Genomic DNA, 24,564 nt, shown 5'->3' with positions numbered 1-24,564 from the left:
CAGGTCAAGGATTGTGGTTCTAAGATGTTTTCTAAGATTCTGAAACATTTTAAACCTCATGTTTTGTAATTTTTGTTAGCTACGAAGTCGGCTTTAAGGATTAAAAAAAATCTTGAAATGAAAAACAAAGGAGTTTTCCTTAGGATCATCAAAAGTAAAGAAAAATTACCCCAAATTTGATCTGGGATTGAACCTTTACCTGATATAATTTGTAAATTTTTCTTGGAAGAAGTAAGTGTTCTAGATTAAAAAAATAAGTAATTTTTGGATAAGAAATTTTCCGGGGAAATGAGCTCCCTTCCCACCCACTGTCAGTCAAGAATTTAGTAACCTTTAAATAAAATTACTCTTCTCTTTGAGTCTTTTTGAGACATGCTCTATCACCCAGGCTGCAATGCAGTGGCACGATCATGGCTCACTGCAGCCTGCTCCTCCTCTCCCATCCCCCAGAGCTCAACTGATCCTCCCTCCTCAGCCTCCAGAGTAGCTGGGACCACAGGTACATATGCCCGGCTAATTTTTGAGTGTGTGTATATTTTTAGTAGAGATGGGTCTCACCATGTTGCTCAGGCTGATCTCCAGTTCCTGAGCTCAAGTGATCCACCCACCTCGGCCTTTTTTTTTTTTTTTTGAGATGGAGTCTCATTCAGTCTTCCAGGCTGATCTCGGCTCACTGCAACCTTCACCTCCTGGGTTCAAGGGATTCTCCTACCTCAGCCTCCCAAGTAGCCGGGATTACATGCGCGCATCACCACACCCAACTAATTTTTGTATTTTTAGTAGAGACGGGTTTTCGCCATGTTGGCCAGGCTGGTCTCCAACTCCTGACCTCAGGTGACCTGACCGCCTCGGCCTCCCAAAGTGCTGGGATTACACGCACGAGCCACTGCACCTGGCCGGCCACTATCTTTTCTCTGTAAATGTCTCTGCTGAGAGAAATTTTGGAATTGGCTTTGATCTTGGAGCATGATTGTAATTAAGCTTTGATATATGCCCATAATTAAATTGTTATGGGCACATGTCCACAATAAATTGTTATTGTTGTTAACCAAGGAAGGAGAGATTGTTATTTCTTCTGAACCAGTCCAGTGGGAGAAGAGCCCCAGGGAGCAGAGGAGGTGGTGGTGGCTAAAGGAGAGCCCCAGAAGACAACTGCACCCAGAGATTGATGGACCTGGAGGCTGAATAGCAAAAGGCTTCTAGTACTCAGCTATCAAATAGGAGCGCATTATATACAGCACCTGCTTTGCAGGCCTTGCTGTGGTAGGGCCTATTGCACAAATTAGGGGTTTTTGTAGAGCTGTGGCAGGAGAGGGTGTCAAGTGTTAGATATATCTGAAGATTCAACACAATGAATGAATGAAACAGCATTGGAGTTTGGTTTTGTTTGCATGTCTCAGCCAATCAGATTATCAGTTTACTATACAGAAAACAACCTCAGGGAACGGTTTAAAAGATACCATCTAATTTTAGATACCCTTCACTTTTTTCCTCCCAATTTCACCAAGAAATTCAGATTTATATTAACAATAGAAAACAAATCAAATTTAAGAGTTTTATATCTTTATATAACAATAAAACTTGCCCAACCTGATTAACCCTTTCTATCCGCCCCACCTTCCCAATCCCTCCCTCCTTTCCTTTCCTAAGGTAGGTCCCTACTCCTTAAGTCTTTTGAACTCAGTCCTCTCTCTCGATCCCACACATTGGACAATGAAGCAGGAAGTCTGTCCTTTGAAGTTTAACCTTTCATATTTGTATGCTTTCCCTCAAATTCAATGTAATTCCTTTTTTTTTTTTTGACAGCTTTTACATCTAAACAAACCAAAAAACCCAAAACTCCTGCAATGCCTAAAACAGTGTCTTGCACCTAACACACTACCCAAGAAAAAAAACTATTATGAATATCCAACTCCAGCCAGAGCCGTGACTCACGCCTGTAATCCCAGCACTTTGGGAGGCCGAGGCGGGCGGATCACTTGAGTCCAGGAGTTCGAGACCAGCCTGGCCAACACGATGAAACCCTGTCTCTATCAAAAATACAAAAAATTAACCGGGCGTGATGGCACACACCTGCGGTCCCAGCCACGCTGGAGGCTGAGGTGGGAGGATCGCTTGGGCCCGGGAGGTAGAGGCTGCAGTGAGTCAAGATCGCGCCACTGCACCCTAGCCAGGGCGACAGAGCGGTGACACCGTCTCAAAAAAAAAAAAAAAAAAAAAATTCCTATTCCATTCCCTTATCACTGGCTTTCCCCCTCCTCACTTAACTCCCGCCCCCCGCAACAGGGACTGGATCTAAAAACAAAGCCCTTCCCAGACCCCGCGGGACCGCGCGCGGGCAGCCGGCTGCGGACAGCTTTGCAGCCGGAGCCCGGCGCCCTCTCTGAGCTCTCCAGGGCCCGGGGATCCCAGACTTCGCCTACAGCGGGTAGGGCCGGAGCCGCTTCGCGCCGCGCGGTTCCTCGGTGAAACCCGCCAGCGCCTGGGGACGGACCCCAGAGGGTCCGGCCGAAGGTCGGTTTCCGGGGGCCGGGACGAGAGGACTAGGACGCCGCTCGCTCCTGCAGCTCCCCAAGCCGGCTTCGCGGGGCCGGCGGCGGCTGGGTAGGGACCGACCGCCACGAAGCTACTGCCACGTCAGGGCAACTTCACAAATCCCGGACGAGGGCGGGTGACGCAAGCCGGGCGGCCGCGACGGGGCTGGGCCTGCGGCTACCGGAGGAGGCTGACCTCCAGCCCGGGCGCCGGGTTCAGCGACGCCCCGGCCGGCGCCGGTGCCTGCCAGGCACTCAGGGAGGCGGGGGCGCAGCGGAGGAGGCGGCGCCATCGCGAAGCCAGCGCCTCGCCAGCACTCAGCCTTGCCACCCGCCCGCAGTCCGGGCTGGACTGGGCGGCATTTGCCAAGGCTCCTCGGCCAGGCCCCGTCCGCCCGAGCCGCGCTGAGACCTGGGCAGCGGCCGCGTGGAGAGGAGGTGGCAGCTGCCCGGGAGGCGGAGCCAGGCCAGCGACCCGCCATGGAGACCCGCTACAACCTGAAGAGTCCGGGTGAGCAGGGCTGGGGCCCCTGGGCTAGGAGGGCGGAGTGACCCTGGACCCCGGGGCGGTCGCCGCGGTCCCCTCACGTCTGGCGCCACTCGCGGCTCAGCTCCTGGTTTCGCGCTCTACGCGAGACCGCCGCCTGCCCGGGAAGTGCAGGCCGCAGGGCGGGGTGGCCGGGTGGACGCCCGCTGCCAGTCCCCCGGCCGGCCAGCGCCCCGCAGCACCCAGCCTCCCCCTTTTCTCGTCTTCGCCCGGTCCCGTAGAGCTGGGTCAGAAACTCATCCCTGAGAACAGGTGTAAAGGTGATGTGGGTGGGCGATAGTCAACAACCCCCTCGCTGTACCTGCATCCTGAACACCGTCGTTAATTCCCTCCCCGTCGCTGTCAGTGGACTTCTATTAGCCGGCTGATTTACTCACATTTGAGGAGTTGGTCGTTTAAACATCCTATTTGCAGCACTTGGGCGAATGCAATTACAGACATAAAGGAAATGTTCTGTAACTAAACCAGTTAACTGTAGAGCTAAAGCAAAACAAAACAAAAACAAAACAACAACAACAAAAAACACCTAGTTGAGCCCTGTTCTTGAGAGCTAACCTTGATTTTTGCCAGACTGGCTAATATGAAACATATCTGTCTTCAGTCGTAGGATTCCTTTCCTGCATTTAATGATCCTGCTTTATTTACACAAGCAGTCCCAGCAATACTAACCTTTACTTTCTGGTGCATTATAAAGATAAGCAACTAGCTTTCTCAGCTTAATGAAACAGGCTTGAAATAAATCATTGGATCCTCTAAATGGTATTTTTTCTATCTGTACCTTGATACATTTTGTCAGGGGGAAGAAACTCTACAGTTAACTCTGCATGATAAACTCTAGGGTATTAGTGATTTCACTAACTTTTGCGTTGCTTAACATTTCCTTCCAAAAAAAGCTGTTTCTCAGTAGGAATTAGCAAGACTAGCATCCTTATGGAAAGAGTTGACGTTGTGAATCTTTGGGTTTTTTGTATGGTTTCAGAATATGCAAAAACCCCAGAAAAGCCTGAGGATATTGATTGGAGGGAGCTTTGTTAACCTGAGTGCTGTCAAGCTCAGAAATGTCCTTAGGTGACCAAGTGTGTAGAATTGGTCATAATATTTTAGGGGCCACTGACTCCTCAAAAAAATCTGATGAAGACCTGGCACGGTGGCACATGCCTGTAATCCCAGCACTTTGGGAGGCCTGAGCCCAGGAGGTGGAGAGCAGCCTGGCCAACATGGCGAAAGCCCGTCTCTACTAAAAACACAAAAATTAGCCGGGCATGGTGGTGGCGCACTTCTGTAGTTCCAGCCACTCGGGAGGCTGAGGCAGAAGGATGGCTTGACCCGTGGAGGCCGAGGTTGCAGTGAGCCAATATCGCGCCACTGCACTCCAGTGTGGGCAACAGAGCGAGACTCCATCTAAAAAAACAAAAACAAAAACAAAAAACAAAAAGAACCCCGGGGTGGGGAGGGAGGAAGAAAAGACCAAAGAGAAAGAGGGAAAGAAAAGCTTAATTTTTAAGGTAGATGGTAAAATGATTGAATTCTTTACATTGTGGTAAATTTAACTAGAACTGTTTGGGTAAAAATGTATGATGGCTTCCTGGTCACATGGTTCCTTAGGACAGCAGAGGTGTTCAGTGAAAGGTCCAGAGAATAATGCACATGTGAGTAGTAGTGCAGTTTGGAATGGAGAACTGGTGGAACCCAAGAGATTGTTGTCAGAAAACATCGCTCAATTTCGATAGGTTAGACTTAATACTATGATGATGTTTTTAAAATTCTCCAGAATTTTGTACATTTCCAAAGTATGTCAACTATTGTCAGCTGGTTGAGCTTTGGTTGACATGCTTCTAAATGTGTCATAAATTGCTTCCTTTTTTTGGTTTCATTTCCTCAAAGATAGTGTTGCGGTTCTAAAAAAAAAAAAAAAACAGTGCTTCTTAAAAATCTATTTTTGTTAATGTGTGAATTATTTGGAGTTCATGGAGAAGTTGAATTAGGTGAGATATGGGACTTACTGAAAATGCTGGGAGGCATCGTGAAAATACTTCCTTCCTTTGCTTTATTCTCAGTCCTGTGTTATTTTTAGAGTAATGCCTGTGTGAAGGGGAGCAACTGAAAACTCCAATTTCCTGTGTACGGCAGGGTGCACACACACGTAAAACACCAACCAACCAGACAAACAAAAAACAACCACACAATGGGAGAGACATAATCTTTTACTCTTTATCTGATGTGGGATTGCCTTTGATGTATGAGTGGAAAGATTAAGTGAAGACAATACAGATAGTTGGTTAAGGGCCAGTGTAGTAGCATGTGGATATAGTAAATTTGTTCATTTCATAGGTGGGGAAACTTTTTCCTTTATGGTGTTTTTTGGAATGGACTTGTGATTGTGGGTAGAGCTGTTGTGTAGGATCACCTCAAAGCCTCTGACTAACCTGTCAGTAGTTGTCTATGGATCAATTTACTTGACCCGTGTTTGGGTCCGCTCTGGCCAAGGAAGTAGAGTCTTATAGTACAAAGTGAGTAGATGTGTATAAAGCACCTCTTTTGGCAGCTTCTTCATCGGGGGCCATTGACATGTGCAGCAGGTGATGGGAGTATAAGAGACTGGTGCAAAAGTACCCACTGCCTCCACCAGAAGTCTAAGAGTAACCTGTGCATGCCATTGGTGTCAACTGCACCTTCACACTAATCCACTCAAGGTTTCATGTCCAACTCAGACCCTTCTCCTAAGCTATAGATACACAGAACTTATGGTGACTCAACATCTTCATCTTTATTTCCCATAAAGCCAAAAAAATCTTTACAAGTATAAAGACGAAACTCATAGTTTTCCTCTCCTCCCCTAAACTTGCAGTTTACCCTAATATTTCATATCCCATGGATAGACAGCACTCAGGCACCTATGGGAGTCATTTTTTATTTCTTGGTCGGCTTCCTTGCTCCATCCCTGCCCTGAAACACACAACTCAACACACACACACAAACACATATGTCTAATCAGTCACGTTGTCACCAGATCAATTAAAACAAAAAATGATTACCCCTCAAATTGAAAAATTTTCAGTAGCTTTCTGATAGCTGTCGATAAAGTTCAAAGTAAACTGCTTAGCTTGGCCTAATGATTGACCCTGGCCTTCCTCACCAGCCTCATTGTCCACATTCTTATGCTCTTTTGCATTTTCTTTTTTTTTTTTTTGAGACAGGGTCTCCCAGCCTGGAGTGCAGTGGTGCCATCACAGCTCACTACAGCCTCAACCTCCTGGGCTCAAGCGATTCTCCCACCTCTGCCTCCCGAGTAATGGGGACCACAGGTGTGTGCCACCACGCCCAGCTAATTTTTATATTTTTTGTAGAGAGGAGGGTTTCACTATGTTGCCCAGGCTGGTCTCAAACGCCTGAGCTCAAGTGTTCCCTCTACCTTGGCTCCCCAAAGTGGTGAGATTACAGGTGAGAGCCACTGCACCAGGCCTGCGTTTTTACCTATCCATTTTGCCTGAATGACTCTCCAGCTGGAGTAGCTTTTCTCACTTACATGCTTTGGTTCCCGTTGGAACCTCTGCTTAGAATGCCTTCCTTTAAATCCATCTGAAATTCCTATAGTTCTTCAAGCTTTAAGGTTCAGCCTTGTCTAGCTCCCCTAGGCAGACTAAAGTAGTTCCTACATATACTTGTACATAAATACTTGGTCAATATTACCACTTGTGTTGTAATTATCTTCATGTCTTTCTCTACTCAGTGTTATGGAAGACAAGAAGCAGGTCTTGGTCATTCTTTTATCTCCAACACTCGGACATTCTTTAAATGTTTGTTGAACTGATACCTTTGCAGGGTCCTCCTGGGCAGAAACATCACACTGTAGGCATTTACTTAAGTACGTTCATTATGGGAGCAGGAAGAGGCAGTTAGGGAGCATGCCTTCCTTAATATACGTGTCTCCTGAATTTCATTCATGCTTTGGGAATTGATAATATCAATTGCTTTTCAAGAGAAATCCATATATGGGACGCAGTGGCCTGTAGAAGATCCCTTTATTGTTAGCGGGATACAAACCCCAATGTGAGCCTAGTGAGCTAGCCCCAGTGTGTGAAGAATGCTAATGCCTAGGCCCACAGCACCTAGAGCATAGCTCCAGAGTGCCCATGTGGCCTCTAAAAGAAGGAAGAACAGGAGCAGGCATCCAGGGGCCACCCCCTCATTTCCTGGCACATCTTATCTCACCACAGAGAAAGGATTCCATGGAACAACCTTTCCAAGAGGTAGGAGAGGAGCTGGAATAAAAAAGTTTCCTCTCTAGCCGTGTAGAAGCGAGAGATGAAGTATCAGGAGGGGCAGACTATGCTGTAGCCCGGTTGCCAGGCAGCATTCTGAACCGCGACTGTTTCCTAACACTGGTATTTCTCCTCAGGAGCCAGGGAGCCATACCATAAGGCCAGCGACATCTGCTGAGGCATGGTTTTGAGTTAGGAAGAATCATTGAGAAGGCCTTATATGCCAGTCCATTTTCAACCTTAATGAGTCAGGGCCTGGGCAAGAAAGAGGGCTGAAAAGGAAAGGAGAATTTTGTGGAGAAATTATTGACTCTTAATTGACAGATTAAACATCGAGCCACAATCAGATCAAGTGACTTGTTCAAGGACTTAGAGCTACAAAATGTCAGAGTCAGAATTTTAATGCAGCTCTAAATCGAGTCCCTGTTCCTTTTCACTGAAGCATTCATAATATATGTTATTTTTGGAAAAAATAGATTATGGAAACAAGAGACTAATCTCACCTCTTGGCTACATGCCCTTAGCTCTTACATGATATGTGCTTGGGTGACTTAGGAACTAATAAAATCAGCTGTTTAGTTGTTGAACCAATGATCGTTAATGATTGTTCCTTTACAGGATTGGTACAGATACATTCTTATAACAATTCTGACCCTTTATACATCTCTCATAATATCCAGGTACAAGTTTTGAGTGTTTATCTTCTTCTTTCCTGTTTAGGTGAGCTGAGTAGGGGAGAGGCAGAGAAAATGTGATAAGGATATAGAATGACATAAAATCTGACTTCAGCTTAATCATCATTGAGTTCAGCCAGTTGACGAGGAATGAAGGAAAAACAATCTTTTTGGCATCTCCAAACTAATTAACTTCATAACAGCTTCTGTAATTGTATTTCTATCTAATAATATTAACTTAAAGGAATGATAGGTTTATGTGGCTTGAAAGCAGGGTTTTCCATCCTTGTTCCATGGATCCCTTCAGGAGTGAAATGGAAGGATGGGGAGTAGATAGCCTGCAGGTCCTTCCACTGGCCTCTGCAACCAAAGCGGCCCTGGGGTTTTTGTTTCACCTGTTGGGGTTCTCATTAAGCTTTCTTTGAATGAAGGATTTTGTTTTATTAAGTTGAAAAATCATTGCCTTCACTTGGATTCTTAGAGCTATGTTGAGAGAAGATAGTAAAATATAATTCAACTAACATTTGAGTGCTTACCATGTGCTAAGCTCTGAGGAGACTGTACTGCTACACTGTCATTACTATTGCTTAGCAGGAAAAACGGATATTAAAAAAGTAATTACAAGTGAGATGAACTTCATAAGAAGAAAAATACAGTGTTATGATGGCATAGAGCAAGGAGACTCAACCTGGTCTCTAGGGCAGTGGTTTCTAAATCTAATCAGAGTAATTCAGAGAGCATTCCTAGTCTCCACCCCTCCCTAGGACGCCTCAGGGATTTTGATCTGCCCAGATTGGAATCTCCAAGCACTGTCGGTGGGGTGGGGGTGGTGGCGACAAGGGAAGGTGTCATAGAGACGTTCCTGATAAATTACTTAAAGGTCAAGGGTAGCCAGACTAGATGGTGAGGTGGAGGATGGGGCCGGAGCAGCCTGGGCCCTGAGGAAAGCTGTATAGAAAGGCCAAGAGTGGGGGGGAGGTAAAGTGTGTTCAAGGAATTGACCAAAGCCCAGTCTCTAGACTTGGAGGGAGAGGGTGTCTCAGTATGTACATGTTTCAAATATAGCATTTATCATGCTGTTTTGTTTTGACTGCACCTCCCAGCCGTAAGTCTTTAGTGACCAAAGCCATATTTTCTTGATGCATGAAGCTGTAGCATCTAGTACCTAGTAGGAACTCAATAAATAGTTGATGTTCCAGTGAACAAAGTCTCTGCATATAGGGACTTAGTTCAGAGTAAGAAATGGAAAAGAATATTAATAATTATGAGGTAGGATAGTAACTTAACTTTTTTTTGGCCAGGCATGGTGATTCACGCCTGTAATCTCAGCACTTTGGAAGGCTGAGGTAGGAGGATTGCTTGAGACCAGCCTGGGCAAGACAGTGGGACCCCTGCTCTAGCCGGGCATGGTGGTGCATGCCTGTGGCCTCAGCTACTGGGGAGAGCAAGGTGGGAGGACCACATGAGCTTGGGAGGTTGAGGCTTCAGTGAGTGAGCCGTGTTCGTACCACTGCCCTCCAGCCTGGAGGGTTTTGTTTTGTTTTGTTTTTGAGACAGAATTTCGCTCTTGTTGCTCAGGCTGGAATCTAGTGGCACAGTCTCAGCTCACTGCAACCTCCACCTCCCTGGTTCAAGCGATTCCCCTGCCTCAGCCTCCCTAGTGGCTGGGATTACAGGCATGCGCCATCACGCCCGGCTAATTTTGTATTTTTAGTAGAGATGGAGTTTCACCATGTTGGTCAGGCTGGTTTCAAACTCCTGACCTCAGGTGATCCACCTGCCTCGGCCTCCCAAAGTGCTGGGATTACAGGCGTGAGCCACTGTGCCTGGCCTTATTTATTTATTTATTTATTTATTTTTTAGATAGAGTCTGTCTCTGAAGCCCAGGCTGGAGTGCAATGGCACGATCTTGGCTCACTGCAACCTCCGCCTCCTGGGTTCAAACGATTCTCCTGCCTCAGCCTCCCGAGTAGCTGGGATTACAGGCGCCTGCCACCATGCCTGGCTAATTTTTAGTGTAGACAGGGTTTCACCATGTTGGCCAGGCTGGTCTCAAGCAATCCTCGAACTCTTGACCTGAGGTGATCCACTTGCCTTGGCCTCCCAAAGTGCTAGGATTACAGGTGTGAGCCACTGCGCCTGGCCTCAAATGAAATTTTATGCAAAAGTCCTGATACATACCAAACCATTGTGGTTGTATACGTGTAGGGGTTGCTTCTCGGTTAATCTCTCTCCCCATAGCATTCCAACCTGTGCCTCTACACATTTTACTTTTATTATTACCTCTTCCTATTCGTATCTATCTGGGTAGTTTCTACTGTTTTTTTTTTTCCACGTGTCAGTACCTGACTCCTTTTCTTTTCCATCTGCTCTAAAGTTAGATGCCCAGCCTGTCCTCCCAGCATCTGGTGCACACCTCTCTTTTGAACTGCAACAGTGGTTGCAAACACAGTTTTGAGAAGCCTTTTCCCTGGCTCAGCCATCCTACTGAAGTATCATGTTTTAGCACCAGAAGCTTGAGATGAGAGGGGTTAGGATCCAGAGCGCATATCAAAGGATTTAATTTTGAGAGCCAATAGAGGACAAAGGGTGCAGATACAGATAGGATTGTAGATTGTGATAGGCATCTGAGCAGCTCCTGCTAGCAGTCATTCATCAGGGAGATAAAAAGCTGGCTGCCATTAACTGAAACAGAGGAAAATAATCTTGGAGTGCTAGGTGGAAAGAGTAGGCTGAAGGCTTACTAGAGAAATGTGGGGACAGTAGGTGGCATTGTATCGCAGTAGAGGTTGTTGGTAATGACTCGTAATGGCATTACTGCACCAGCCTCTCTGACTTTTTTTCCTCCTTTCAGTAATGCTCAGCTGTTTGGGTGTAGACACCAAATAAGATGGTTGGGTTGGGTCAGGCACGGTTGGATTTTATTAAGGGAGCATGAAAGAGGGACTCCTAAGAGCCAAGGGTGTGGATAAAGAGGAAAATGAATATAAGTATAGGAGGGGTGAAGAAAGTTGTGGGGTCAGTGGACTGGAGGTTTTAGTGAAGCTGAAGAATCATTTCAAGAAGGAATTTCATCAGGGCTATGGAGAGTCAGTGAATTCAGGGGAGAGTCCGTTAATTTAATGCAAGATAGTGGATGGAAAGTCCCAAGAGGTGGAGGATATAGGGGTGTTTCCTGTTCACCGAGCATGAGATCCAGATGATACGTTTTTTGTTAATAAAGATATTGTAACAGGGTAGAGCCAAACTGCCTATGTTGGAATCCCATCTCTGTCATTACTGTGTGACCTTGAACAAGTTATATAATCTCTCCGTGTCTCGGCTTCTTCATCTGGAAAATAGGGATAAAAATAATACCTATCTAGTAATGTTGTATTAAGGGTTAAATGAGTTATTAATGTCTGTAAAAGCACTTCAACAAATACCACCGTATAGGAAGCATGTATAAGTACTTATTAAATAAAAATAGTGTCTTCACTATATATTTAATATGTAACTCTTTAAAGTGTTAATGCCTAGCAACTATTTCCTTCCTCTCCCCCTCTATTTATTCCCATCATCTTATAATTAAACCTTTGCCATATGCTCATTTGCACTAGTTCTCTACACATTTTTCATTAGGCTTGTAAGTCTGTGTTAATCATTCAGAAAAGTATATTTTAAATATCTCTATTTTATGAATTTTATTTTAGCTGTTAAGCGTTTAATGAAAGAAGCGGCAGAATTGAAAGATCCAACAGATCATTACCATGCGCAACCTTTAGAGGTTAGTTTCTATCTCCATGTTCTTCATATGGATTTTAATATTTAAAACAAATCCTTTAAAATTGCTTTTCATTGCTTTGAGTCATTACAGATGTGTGTGATGTAGTTTGACATTTTATTCACCGTATTTCCTGAATATTTCATTAGCCACTTTAGAAGAAACAGATTTTGTGGTCTTTATAAAATGGGTCTCAGATGCTAAGTTGAGGTTAGATCTTTTTTTTTTTTGGATATGGAGTCTTGCTCTGTTGCCCAGACTGGAGTGCAGTGACGTGACCTCGGTCCACTGCAACCTCTGCCTTCCGGGTTCAAGCAATTCTCCTGCCTCAGCCTCCTGAGTAGCTGGGATTACAGGCGCATGCCACCACGCTTGGGTAATTTTTGTGTTTTTAGTAGAGATGGGGTTTCACCATGTTGATCAGGCTGGTCTGGAACTCCTGACCTCGTGATCTGCCCACCTTGGCTTCCCAGAGTGCTGGGATTACAGGTGTGAGCCACTGCACCCAGCCGAGGTTAGATCTTGAGTCTGAGGGAGGGAAGGTGGAAAGAACCCCAGATACTTTACAGTTTGCAAGCCTCTTGATGGGTCTCCGTAGCTACTCAAGGCTTTTTGTACAAGCATCTCTACCTCTCTCAGTCTTCTCATTGTAAAAGGAGGGCATTTAAATATACTCAGGCAGGTTTTCATGGTAACAGTGGGAATAAAAATGTAACTTAAGTGCAAGTATTTTGTATACTGAAAAGTACATGTTAACTGTAAGATGACATTAAATATATTAATATTACCATTTTATAAATAAGCTCTTAGGTATCTATAAGGATTAATTTTTAAAGATTTGTTAAAATAACCCAAACATGGTAATTTTTTGATTATATAATTATAATAATTTGCTATTCTTTTAAGGATTAATTTCTAATTTAAACCTGTAAGTTATGAATATATAACACTCAGAAATTTTTAATGTGTTTATTATAAAAGATTTTAGCTCAATGGAACATGAAAGCTAGATTAAGTAGCTTTCACTTATAAATTTAATTTATCACTTACATTCTCAAGACATCTCATACATTAGAAACTATACTAGCAATAATATAAAGCATTTAGTTTTTCTTGCTTGGTAATATTTCTGATACTCAGATAAAATGATCAAACTTTTTAATATTATTAATTCCTTGTGGATTATTGTTTTTGTTCAGGATAACCTTTTTGAATGGCACTTCACGGTTAGAGGGCCTCCAGACTCCGATTTTGATGGAGGAGTTTATCATGGGCGGATAGTACTGCCACCAGAGTATCCCATGAAACCACCAAGCATTATTCTCCTAACGGTAAGAATTTTGGATTTTTAGAATGCTCATGACTTAACTCTTCCTGGTAGGTGCAAAATATAGTAAGCAAATCATTTTCATTAAGAAATATTAGAACAGTATAATTTTGCTTTTGGGGTCCAGGCCCTGGGACTACAATTTTTTTCCTCCAAAATAATTCCTAGGAAGCTGATGCATCCGAGAAGTAAAAATGATACAACTGAATGCATAAATGTCACATCATGGTTGTTAGGATTCAATGAATTAATATATGCAAAGCGCTGGGCATACACATCTGGCACTTCATAAGTACTCACTAAAGGTTAGCTAATGTTATTGTGCCTTGTAATCACATTGTCTCTTTCAACTTCCCACCTTTCTTACACTCTCTTCCTCAGTTTTCTCATCTTTACGAAGAGAATAATGATACCTACCTCACTGAGTTTATGTGGGATGAAAAGTATCAATATCTTATTGTATAGCTCTTAGAATAGAGTCTGACACAGAGTATTCAATAAGTGTTAGCACTATTATTACTATTTATATCTCAGAATTTCTCTCTTTCTCTCCAACTTTACATGTCTTTTCTTCATGTGAAGGAAAACTTTTTTTTTTTTTAGAGACACGGTCTTGCTCTGTTGCCCAGGCTGGAGTGCAGTGGCCCAATCGTAGCTCACTGTAGCCTCAAACTCCTGGGCTCAAGCAATCCTCCCACCTCAGCCTCCTGAGTAGCTGGGACTATAGGCACATGCCACTGTGCCCAGCTAATTAAAAAGCTTTTTGGTAGAGACATGGTCTCATTGGTCTTGAACTACTGGCCTCAGGCAATCCTCCCGTCTCAGCCTCCCAAAGTGCTAGTCACCATCATACCCGGCCAAGGAAAACTATTGATCTAATTCCTCTTTAATTGTTACGCTTTTCTTCTCTCATTTCCTTTAATTTTAACTATGTTTAATTATCCCCTAACCTTGAAAGAAGCAAAAACAAACACAAAAACCTTTCCCTGTATCTGTTACCACTTTAAGCTGTGCCTATTTTTCTCTTTGGTAACCTCCAAGGCATCCTTTCTCTAGTGTAGCCTGCTGCAGTCCACCTTCCACACATAGTGCCCTGTTGAAACATGAAACTACACCAGTCTCAGAGATTAGTTTGAGAAATCTCACTGCTTCTTCTCAGTCTTCATCCTGTTCTATCTAAGTTAAACATCTGACCCACATGGAGTAGCAAATGGTGAAACAACAGGTATTCGTCAATAAATACCAAATTAATGCTGCTTTTACCTCCATTTTGTATAACAGAGAGAGCATTTGTTTAAGAGCCAGTAGGCCTAGATTCTGACTGGTGCTCTTTCCATTACACTATGGGTGGGTTACATAATGTCTTTAAAATTCAGTTTTCTCATCAGTCAAAATGAATTTTGTGTTTGGTAATTGTAATCACACCATAAAGTACCTGACATATAGAAGCTGCTTAACAAGTATTAGCTGATACTCCTCTCTTCTTCTTCTTTTTTTTTTTTTTCTTTTCTTTTCTTGGGGACAGGGTCTCACACTGTCACCTAGGCTGGCATGCAGCAATGCAGTCATGGTTCACTGTGGCCTTGAACTCCTGGGCTCAAGGAGTCTTCCTGTCTTAGCCTCCCAAGTAGGTAGGACTAGAGGCACACGCCACCACTCCTGGCTAATTTTCGTTCTTTTTTTTTTTTCTTTTTTTTGTAAACAGTGTCTCACTAGGTTGCTCAAACTGGTCTTGAACTCCTGGCCTGAAGTGATCCTCCCGCCTCAGCCTCCCAGAGTGCTGGGATTACAAGCGTGAGCCACTTCGCTGGCCTGTAAAACTTTATGTGTTAATTATTTAGATTTCAGTTGTGCAACTCAGTTTCAAAAGGTGCTGTAAAACACCTTCTAAAAACAGCTTTTATTATTCAGCATCCAACAAGTATTTTTGAAGTCTATAAGGACAAAAAAAATCTGTGCCCCATTAGAGGTTACATTTTTTTAAAAAATCTTTTTAAGATAATTTCTAAAATTATTATATATAAATAGTATATTTTTACTTAGAAAGTATAAACATTAAACACATGTATTTAATTTTCTAGATGTATTGTTTATTCCTCAGGCTAATGGACGATTTGAAGTGGGCAAGAAAATCTGTTTGAGCATCTCAGGACATCATCCTGAAACTTGGCAGCCTTCGTGGAGTAGTAAGTGTTAATTTATAGTGAATATAAATCTCTTATAACTTCAGTCAATTCATAGTTATGAAGTATAATACTCTCTTTTTTTTCTTTTTCCAGAATAAACCCAGTTGCTTTTACAAAGCAATTTAGATTGATATTTACTTTTTTATTTCAGTAAGGACAGCATTATTAGCCATCATTGGGTTTATGCCAACAAAAGGAGAGGGAGCCATAGGTTCTCTAGATTACACTCCTGAGGAAAGAAGAGCACTTGCCAAAAAGTAAGTTTTGCATTTCATTCTTGTTGAGGTCTGAATGGTATTCATGGTAATGGCTATTAGGAGGTAGGGCCTGCCTCTTACTATGTGACTTACTTTCTGAGCGACTGTAGCTACAGGATCTTATCTCAGTTTTGCTCTTTTAGAAATTCAGTTGTAATAATTTCCTTGGAGTGACCAGAATCTAAGTAATTTATTTAATGCTATCTAGTCTTAAAAAGTAGTTGATACTATTTCACTATTTTTTTTAATACAGTGGGAGATATATTCTCCTGGAAAACAATACCAGTAATTTGTTTCCACTCATATGGAATTACAGATGGAAAAGAACCAGAGCAAATATTTGTAGCTTTCCACAAGATTACAAACCCCTTGAGGGCCGGGAGGGAATCCACTTTATCCATCTTTGCATCTAGCTCATAGCAGGTGCTTAATAAGTGATCTGGAATAAAGCAAAAGAGATTTTCTTTATCAAGTTGTGATTGCCCAGGGGCAATCACAAACAGAGAAGTGATGCCTTCTCTGTTTTTTTTCAGGTGCAGGTGTATTTTTGTCTATATAACCAAGATCAGTCCTTCCGTTCAGAGTAGCCCCTCTTTGAGTAGCGCTGATACCTAATTTTTGATGTTGATAATTTTTCTGCTCTGGAGTCTGCTGCCTACCACCCTTCAGACATATTATGCTAATTAAATTATAGCATATTTTACCCTAGCTCACTCCAGAGTAGGCCCTCCGCAGATATTCGCTAAATCAAATAGTTAGATTTTAGCATCTGGAAGATTTGGTAGACTTCTTGGTCTTATAAGCAACTTTTCTTTTTAAATCTTATTTCCAAACTCTGGGGATGTACTTTATTTGTACAACTCTTGATAGATTACACTATGTACTTTGAATACATAGTATTTGTTTTCATTCAATTTAGATGCTTTTATCCATTTGATTTCATGTGCAAGATTAAAAAAAAAAAACAAAACTGGAGTTCTTGTTCTTCTAGGCTTCTCACTATATATTCTAGATGCTCAGTCTATAATAGAAACCTTTTAAAAAATTGTTTTGGGCTGGGTATGGTGGCTGACACTTGTAATCCCAGCACTTTGGGAGGCCAAGACAGGTGGATTGCTTGAGTTCAGGAGTTTGAGACCAGCCTGGGTAACATGGTGAAACCCCATCTCTACAAGAAAATACAAAAATTAGCTGGGCGTGGTGGCGCGTGCCAGTAGTCTCAGCTACTTGGAAGACTGAGGTGGAAGGACTGCTTGACCTGGGGAGGTTGAGACTGCAGTGAGCCATGATTATGCCACTGCACTCAAGCCTGGGGGACAGAGTTGAGACCTTGTCTCAAAAAAAAAACAAAGAGATTTTTTATTCAACCAAGGTAGTGTGCTACCACTGTAGATAAACTAAACATTCAAAATAAACACTCTCCTTAAGTTTCATCTGACTCAGTTAAAAGTGAATACATTTTGAAGCAAATAATTTGCATATAACCAATTCTCAAAGGCGTGTGGACAACAGTGCCACTTCTGGAAAAACAAGAAATACTCATCAATAAATACTAAATTAGGCTGGGCACAGTGGCTCATGTTTGTAATCCCAGCACTTTGGGAAGTCGAGGCAGGAGGATCACTTGAGCCTAGGAGTTCCAGACCAGTCTGTACAACATAGGGAGACACTGTCTCTACAAAAAAAAAAAATTAGCTGGGCGTGGTGGCACACACCTGTGTTCCTAGCTATTTGGGAGGCTGAAGAGGCTGAGGTGGGAGGATTATTGGAGTCTGGGAGGTTGAGGCTGCAGCAAGCCATGATTGCACCACTGCACTCCAGCCTGGGTGATAGAACGAGGAGACCCTGTCTCAAACAAACAAACAAACAGAAAAACTAAATTATTGCTACTTTTACATATATTTTGTTTATATAATATTTCATAATTTTAAATAGTATGTTCTTTAAGACCTAAGGTTTTTTAATTAATAGAACTAGAAGTACTATGAAAAACAATTTTTTAAAAAGAAGTTCAACAATGTAACAATATATATTTTTATATATGATGCATGTTTACTTTCAGTAATTCATATCCTCATATGACTCTTGTAAACGTCAAGGAAGTTTTGACTATATCTAGAATACAAAGGGAAAAATGGAAAGAGAAATATATTTTAGAAAATAGTCTAGTTAACAGACATATCCTGAGTCTCTACTTAATATATAATCAGTAATAAATTAAGTCTTTGGAATTTCTGCAAGTTCTCCCAAGTCTTTCAAGTTATACTCTATTTGTGAGGGTTTTTTTTTTTCTAGAAATATCTGTAAATTCTATGTTTAATTAGTTTCTTTACTGCTTTATATGTATTTCTGCTAACATAATTTGATCTTGTTAAAGGACTTTTTTTCACAGCCTTAAAATAGTTTTGTTATATGTGATCTCAAGGACTGTATAATAGACAATTTTCTCATTGTATAGATGTAAAACTTATTTTTCTTTAGATAGTTATTGGAAAAAATAGGATCTGAGCCCTGGATTTTTTTAAAGCCAGCCTAAGATTTACTTGTCTCAGGACTATAATTATTACATTAATTGTCTAATTCATAGCATGTGGATAAATGTGATGTGGAATTTTCCAGTGTTCCTTTCTTTTAAGTTTAATGATTCAGCATTTGAGTGTCTCAGTAAGAGGAAATTAAACATTTAACTATTTGATTTATTTTCATTTAAAAAATTGTTTTCTACCAGATCACAAGATTTCTGTTGTGAAGGATGTGGCTCTGCCATGAAGGATGTCCTGTTGCCTTTAAAATCTGGAAGCGATTTGAGCCAAGCTGACCAAGAAGCCAAAGAACTGGCTAGGCAAATCAGTTTTAAGGTACTATAAATTCTTAAATAAATTCTAATCTTGTAGCCCTTTTGTTTACTGCTGTATTCTGCATAGAAAGGAAAGCAATGCAGTTCTATTACAATATAACATTTGCAAATGTTTTTCTTTTTTCATATTTTTTTATTTTTAATTTCTGTGGTTACATAGTAGGTGTATATATGTATAGGGTACATGAAATGTTTTAATACTGGCATGGAAGTTTTTTCTTATTACAGAATTCCTAACTACATTCATGAAAGCTTTATAGCATAGTGAGTAAAACTTGAACTCTGGTATACAATGCCAGGGTTCAAATCCCAGCTCTGTTGCTTAGTAGTAGTATGATGTCAGACGTATTAATTAACCACTCACTTTGTGCCTTTTTCTTATCTATAAATAATAATGGTACCTATATCATAGGATTGTTGTGAGGATTGAATTAATATATGTAATACATGGGTTGCATTCAGAACTGTCCCTGGTGCTTAATAAATTCTAGCTATTATTACAGAAAATATAGATAAGAAGAAAATGATGGCTGGGCATGGTGGCTAACCCCTGTAATCCCAGCACTTTGGGAGGCCGAGGTGGGCGGATCACCTGAGGACAGGAGTTCGAGACCAGCCTCAACATGGAGAAACCCCATCTCTACTAAAAATACAAAATTAGCTGGACGTCATGGTGCATGCCTGTAATCCCAGCTACTTGGGAGGCTGAGGCAGAAGAATTGCTTGAACTTGGGAGGCAGAGGTTGCAGTGAGCCGAGATCGCGCCATTGCACTCAAGCCTGGGCAACAAGAGTGAAACTCCGTCTCAAAAAAACAAAAAAAGAAAAAGAAAAAGAAAATGACATTCATAATCCCACCCTCAAGAAATAGCTACTGTTAATTTGGCATCCCTCCCATATATCCCTTTTTTCTGTATATGTTTTACCCAACCATAGGATTATATAGTATTTTAATACTTTGAGTATTAAATATTTAATTATTGAAAATATTGGCTGGGTGTGGTGGCTCACGCCTGTAATCCCAGCACTTTGGGAAGCCGAGGCAGGCAGATCACAGGGTCAGGGATTGAGACCATCCAGGCTAACACAGTGAAACCCTGTCTCTACTAAAAATACAAAAAATTAGCTGGGTGTGGTGGTGCATGACGGTAATCCCAGCTACTTGGGAGGCTAAGGCAGGAGAATCGCTTGAAGCCAGGAGGCGGAGGTTGCAGTGAGCCAAGATGGTGCCACTGCACTCCCACCTGGTGACAGAGCGAGACTCTGTCTGAAAAAAATATAGATACATACATACATACATATATAAAGTATTAAGTATTTAATCCTCCTGGAATTTAATTAGCTTCAGAGACAGAAATGTCAACCTGCATTAAGCAGCATGCTCTCTCCTCCACCCTGTCCACTTCTCTATGGACTGTCTGTCTTTCCAGGACCAGTTCCCTTCTCTTCTATTGTAGTGCCTGGAGGAGGAGTAGCTCAGAACATGTTTACTTTCTTCCTTTTGAGGATTCCTATTACACTTGAAATTGCTTCTGAAAAATCTCAGGACCAAATGTGTTTTGTACATGAGAATTTTTCAGACTTAAGAAAAGATCTTAGTATACCATATATTAACTAACCTGCCATGTGATCTGGGGCAGCACCTCATAATCAAATCCATTAGGATTTCCTCAGCAAATCTGAGAATATTACATTAATGTGGGATTAATGTTTACACTAATGTGGGATAAAGACTATTCATAGCTTTACATCAGCTCATATCAGGCTTTGCCTAAAAATTACCAAGAAAACCTTGAGTTTTGAGAGCTTTTTAGCATTGTGGACTGTGAACCATGGGTGTTAGTTTTGTCCCTTATCAAGTAACGGCATCTTGAGAACAGGTGTTGTTCATGCTTCTTCCTATGATACCTAGTACAGTGTTGGACACAAGAGTGCTCAGTGCTTAACTGCCTGATAATAGATGTTAAACTAGCAATTAAATCCAACAGAGGGGATTTAGCAGGTTGTAGATTGTGTATGTTTCCTGTTGTAACATTGCTCTTGGGCCTATCTTGTTTATAGGCAGAAGTCAATTCATCTGGAAAGACTATTTCTGAGTCAGACTTAAACCACTCTTTTTCACTAACTGATTTACAAGATGATATACCTACAACATTCCAGGGTGCTACGGCCAGTACATCGGTATGGCTCTTATCTTTCAATATATATGTATGTCTCTATCATTATCATTGTTTGCAATAGGAGGAGAAGATACTAGATCAAATATCTGAAAAATTTGGTTCTCTTAACAACTGGATTCTAACTCATCAGCTCTAATGAATTATATTATGTTGAGCAAGTAGTTCATGCTTTCTGGCCTCAGTTTTCTTTTTTTATTAAATGAGGCTGGATTAAATAATTTTTGTCTTATCCCTCCAGAATTCTATGATTGTCTGAAAAGTTAATTTTAATATAGTGTTAGACTCTGAATAAAACAAAATATCCATATGTTAGCCACTTTCTGAATAGACACTATTTTTGGCAGGATTGTTCAGCTGCATTAAGATACTGACTTAATAAAGTCCTAGAGCCAAAAATTTGCTTTAGACTTGCTCTGTCCAACACAGTAGCCACCAGCCACATGCAGCTGTCTACGTTTAAATTTAAATGAATCAAAATCAAGTAAAATTTAAAATTCAGTTCCTCAGTCACACTAACCACATTTCAAGTGCTCCGTAGCCACATGTGGCTAATGGGTACCACACTGGACAGTGTAGACATAAACATTATTATCATCACAAAATTCTGTTGGACAATGCTACCTCATATATAGTAAGTGTCCAGTAAATAATTGTTGAATAAGAGAATGAATGCTATGGGTGTTGTTAGTTGTGCCTGTTGTCTAAGAAATCGGTTGGCCTAGGTGATCAGAGAGTGATTTAAAAAATATGACCGGATTGGTGCCAAAGAATTAGGATTATGGGAAAAAATGATTTTCCTTCCTATATTTAAAAGATGAACTGTCTTTTGAAGTCTTTTTGGTAACAGATTGTTTGGTTAAGTAGTCACATCTTTTTTGTTGTTGTTTCTCCAGTTTATTGAAGACTTTAAAGGGTGAGGGAAAATTGAAATAGAAGTTGGGCAAATATAGATTTGCCCTTTACCCAGCAGATAACTTACATAAAGTGGGACTGAATAGACTTGAGTGACTCTCTTCTGTTCAGAGAATAAGCTGGGCAGAGAAAAGTTGGTTGAAGAAGAACAGGGTAGTAGTCTAGGGGGACTGAAGATGGAGGTCTGAGAAAAAAGTGTGTCGGGATGAGTTTAAATCGTTTTTATGTGATCCCAGTGTAATTTTATGAATCGCAGGGGAAAATAATGAATTAATTTTAAAGTCAATATGTTTTAGTTCAAAATATTTAAAAAGCTTTCTAATTACTTTTTATTTCATAGGTTTTTTTTTTTTTTTTTTTTTAAATAGAAGCAGTCTATTACAAAAAGGAAGGTGGTAATCTTTTTTCACCTTTTAGGACAGCCTGCTAATGTTTGTGATGTATTTAAATCTTTTGTGTATTTTCAATCTATGTTATGTTCCCTTGTTACATATTCCAGTTATACTTATTCCAGTTGTAATTTACTTTGTAATTATTTATTGTCTGTCTCTCTTCCCAGAATGCAAGTTCTGTGAAGATCAGGGGTCTCTTTCAACTTCTCCACTGTATCCCCAGTGCCTGGCTTAGTGCCTTCTATATAGTAGATTGTCAGTGTTTATTTGTTGACTGAATGAATGAATCTTAGGATTGGTACTTTTAAAAAATGCTAGGAATACAATTAAGTAAATCAAGAAGTTTAAGTAAATTAGAGTGTACAAATAATGATGTTATTATAGTAGTATTTCTCATTTTGATTTAATACATAAAACTTAGAATTCTTGTTCATAGACATAGGTCATTAATTGAGACCATTTTTGGTTAAAATACCAACAAGCAATAAATTGTCTATAATTGCAAGTTAAGTTTTTAATTATTTAAAACTTTATATACATATAAACTCTCTCAGAGTATGATTATATAATTTGACCACTATGAAAGTAACTGAAACCTGGTTTGGCTAAGGGTGGTTATTTTACATTAAGTGTAATATAAATTAATTGAGATGTTATACATCAAATCCCGGATAAGCTATGATTTTTTGTTGTTGTTGTTAGCCTTGAGGAGAGGCAAGAGATTGCCAAAACTCTAAATACAGCAGATAATATCAGGCCATCTGTTGCTTTTTGATGCAGATATTTTAGCATCAAAAAGCAATGGGAAATGTAGAAATGGGAAAAACACTGATGGCAGTTTTGTTTTTGCAGTCTGTCAGGTTTTTTCCTTTTCCCAGGGCAGGGATCAAGGTTCTGAATAAGCCATTTCTTTTTATATTAAAAAGCAAAACTTCCCTCACACATGCTGGTTATTCTAGGTTATTATAGAAAAATTTATATATATAAAAATATGTATCACTAGGGACAACTAAGAATGTGATTTTTTTTTTTTTTTTTTTTAAGAGAGAGTCTCGCTCTGTTGCTCAGGCTGGAGTGCAGGCATGTGATCATAGCTCACTGAAGCCTCAACCTCCTGAGCTCAAGTGATCCTCTTCCCTCAGCCTCCCAAGTAACTAGGACCACAGGTGGGCATGACCACGTCTGGCTAAGTTTTAAAATTTTTCTGTAGAGATAGTGTCTCACTATGTTGGCCAGACTGGTCTCAAATGCCTGGGCTCCTGCCTCAACTTCCCTAAGTGCTGTATGATTGTTTTAAATAGGAAACAATTTAGAATTTTATAATATCAAGGCACTTGATTTTTAGTCAGTGATATACCATCCAAAAGGCATCTGAGGCTGGGCACATTGGTTCACGTCTATAATCCCAGCACTTTGGGAGGCCAAGGCAGGAGGATCGCTTGATCCCAGGAGTTCAAGACCTGCCTGGGCAATGCAACAAGATCCCATCTCTTAAAAAAAAAAAAAAAAAGATTAAAAAAAATAGAGACAAAAGGCATCTGACATTTTTAATTAAATTAAAACATTATATGTATATAAATATTTTCATTAAGTGTATGTGTTAAAATATCATCTACAGTCAATGTTTTAAGAGATTGTTTTTCTAAATATATTAATAAAACTATTAAAAGGTCAAAAAGCTGTCCTAAGTTATGACTTTTTTTTGAACCTAAATGTAGATGCCCCCCAAGGGATATATTATTAGTAACAATCATTCTTGGTAGTGTTGCCCTTAGTCATATGTTGTCCTCTGAGATTCTGTGTATTCTTGGATAGATAACAAGTATATTTACAAACTTATTTGCCAGTTTCAAACAAAGTTTCTTAAAATTTCCTAGTATGGAGTCCAGAATTCCTCGGCAGCATCCTTTCATCAACCTACCCAACCTGTAGCTAAGAATACCTCCATGAGCCCTCGACAGCGCCGGGCCCAGCAGCAGAGTCAGAGAAGGTCTTCTACTTCACCAGATGGAATCCAGGGCCGCCAGCCAAGAGACACCCACACTGATCATGGCGGATCAGCTGTACTGATTGTCATCCTGACTTTGGCATTGGCAGCTCTTATATTCCGACGAATATATCTGGCCAATGAATACATATTTGACTTTGAGTTATAATATTGTTTTGTGACTTAAGAGCTGTGACTCAACTGCTTCATTAAACATTCTGCATTGGGTATAATCTAAGAATTGTTTACAAAAAAGTTATTTTGTATTTACCCTTCATTCCTTTTTTGATCCTTATAAGTTTAGTATAAATATATCTAGACATTCATACTATGTCTAGCAGTTATGTCCTGCTTAAAGGGACCGGAAGTCAAAGTTCCTTGTCTCACTATTTGATCTGCTTTGCAGGGAAATAACTTGTTTTTTCTCATGCTTCACCTTCTTTTTATGTAAATTTGTAATACTTTCCTATATAGCTCTTTGAAATTTTTGGATAAAAGATGATGTTTTAAGTTCCAGTGAGTATTACTAGTTACTCAATACCACTTATTGAGTACACTGTTTCTACGTATGTAGAATGTATAGGGATAGAAGGGTTAAAAAGGGAAAGCAAAACTCCTCAAGTAGCTTCCTTAAAATGTCATTTATAGGCCGGGCGCGGTGGCTCAAGCCTGTAATCCCAGCACTTT

At 40.8% G+C, this 24,564-nt stretch overlaps 1 protein-coding gene across 3 annotated transcripts; it reads left to right on the top strand.

Moving 5' to 3' along the window:
* Positions 1–2,694: 2,694 nt before the first annotated feature.
* UBE2J1 (ubiquitin conjugating enzyme E2 J1) lies at positions 2,695–24,115 on the top strand. Of its 3 annotated transcripts, none has more exons than XM_003897902.3 (8): positions 2,695–3,045; positions 11,710–11,783; positions 12,980–13,111; positions 15,209–15,293; positions 15,445–15,550; positions 18,279–18,408; positions 20,468–20,587; positions 23,768–24,115. In XM_003897902.3, the coding sequence occupies exons 1-8, from the start codon at positions 3,015–3,017 to the stop codon at positions 24,044–24,046; spliced, it is 957 nt and encodes a 318-aa protein (XP_003897951.1). In that variant the 5' UTR covers positions 2,695–3,014; the 3' UTR covers positions 24,047–24,115. The 3 variants fall into 3 exon arrangements, with proteins under 3 accessions (XP_003897951.1, XP_021793288.1, XP_021793287.1); XM_021937596.2 differs by lacking the exon at positions 23,768–24,115 and adding an exon at positions 22,058–23,761; XM_021937595.2 differs by lacking the exon at positions 20,468–20,587.
* The last annotated feature ends 449 nt before the right edge of the window (positions 24,116–24,564 follow it).

Source organism: Papio anubis, chromosome 6 (assembly GCF_008728515.1).
Source record: "Papio anubis isolate 15944 chromosome 6, Panubis1.0, whole genome shotgun sequence".
NCBI classification, from domain to species: Eukaryota; Metazoa; Chordata; class Mammalia; order Primates; family Cercopithecidae; genus Papio; species Papio anubis.
This window is presented reverse-complemented; position numbering and strand designations above follow the sequence as displayed.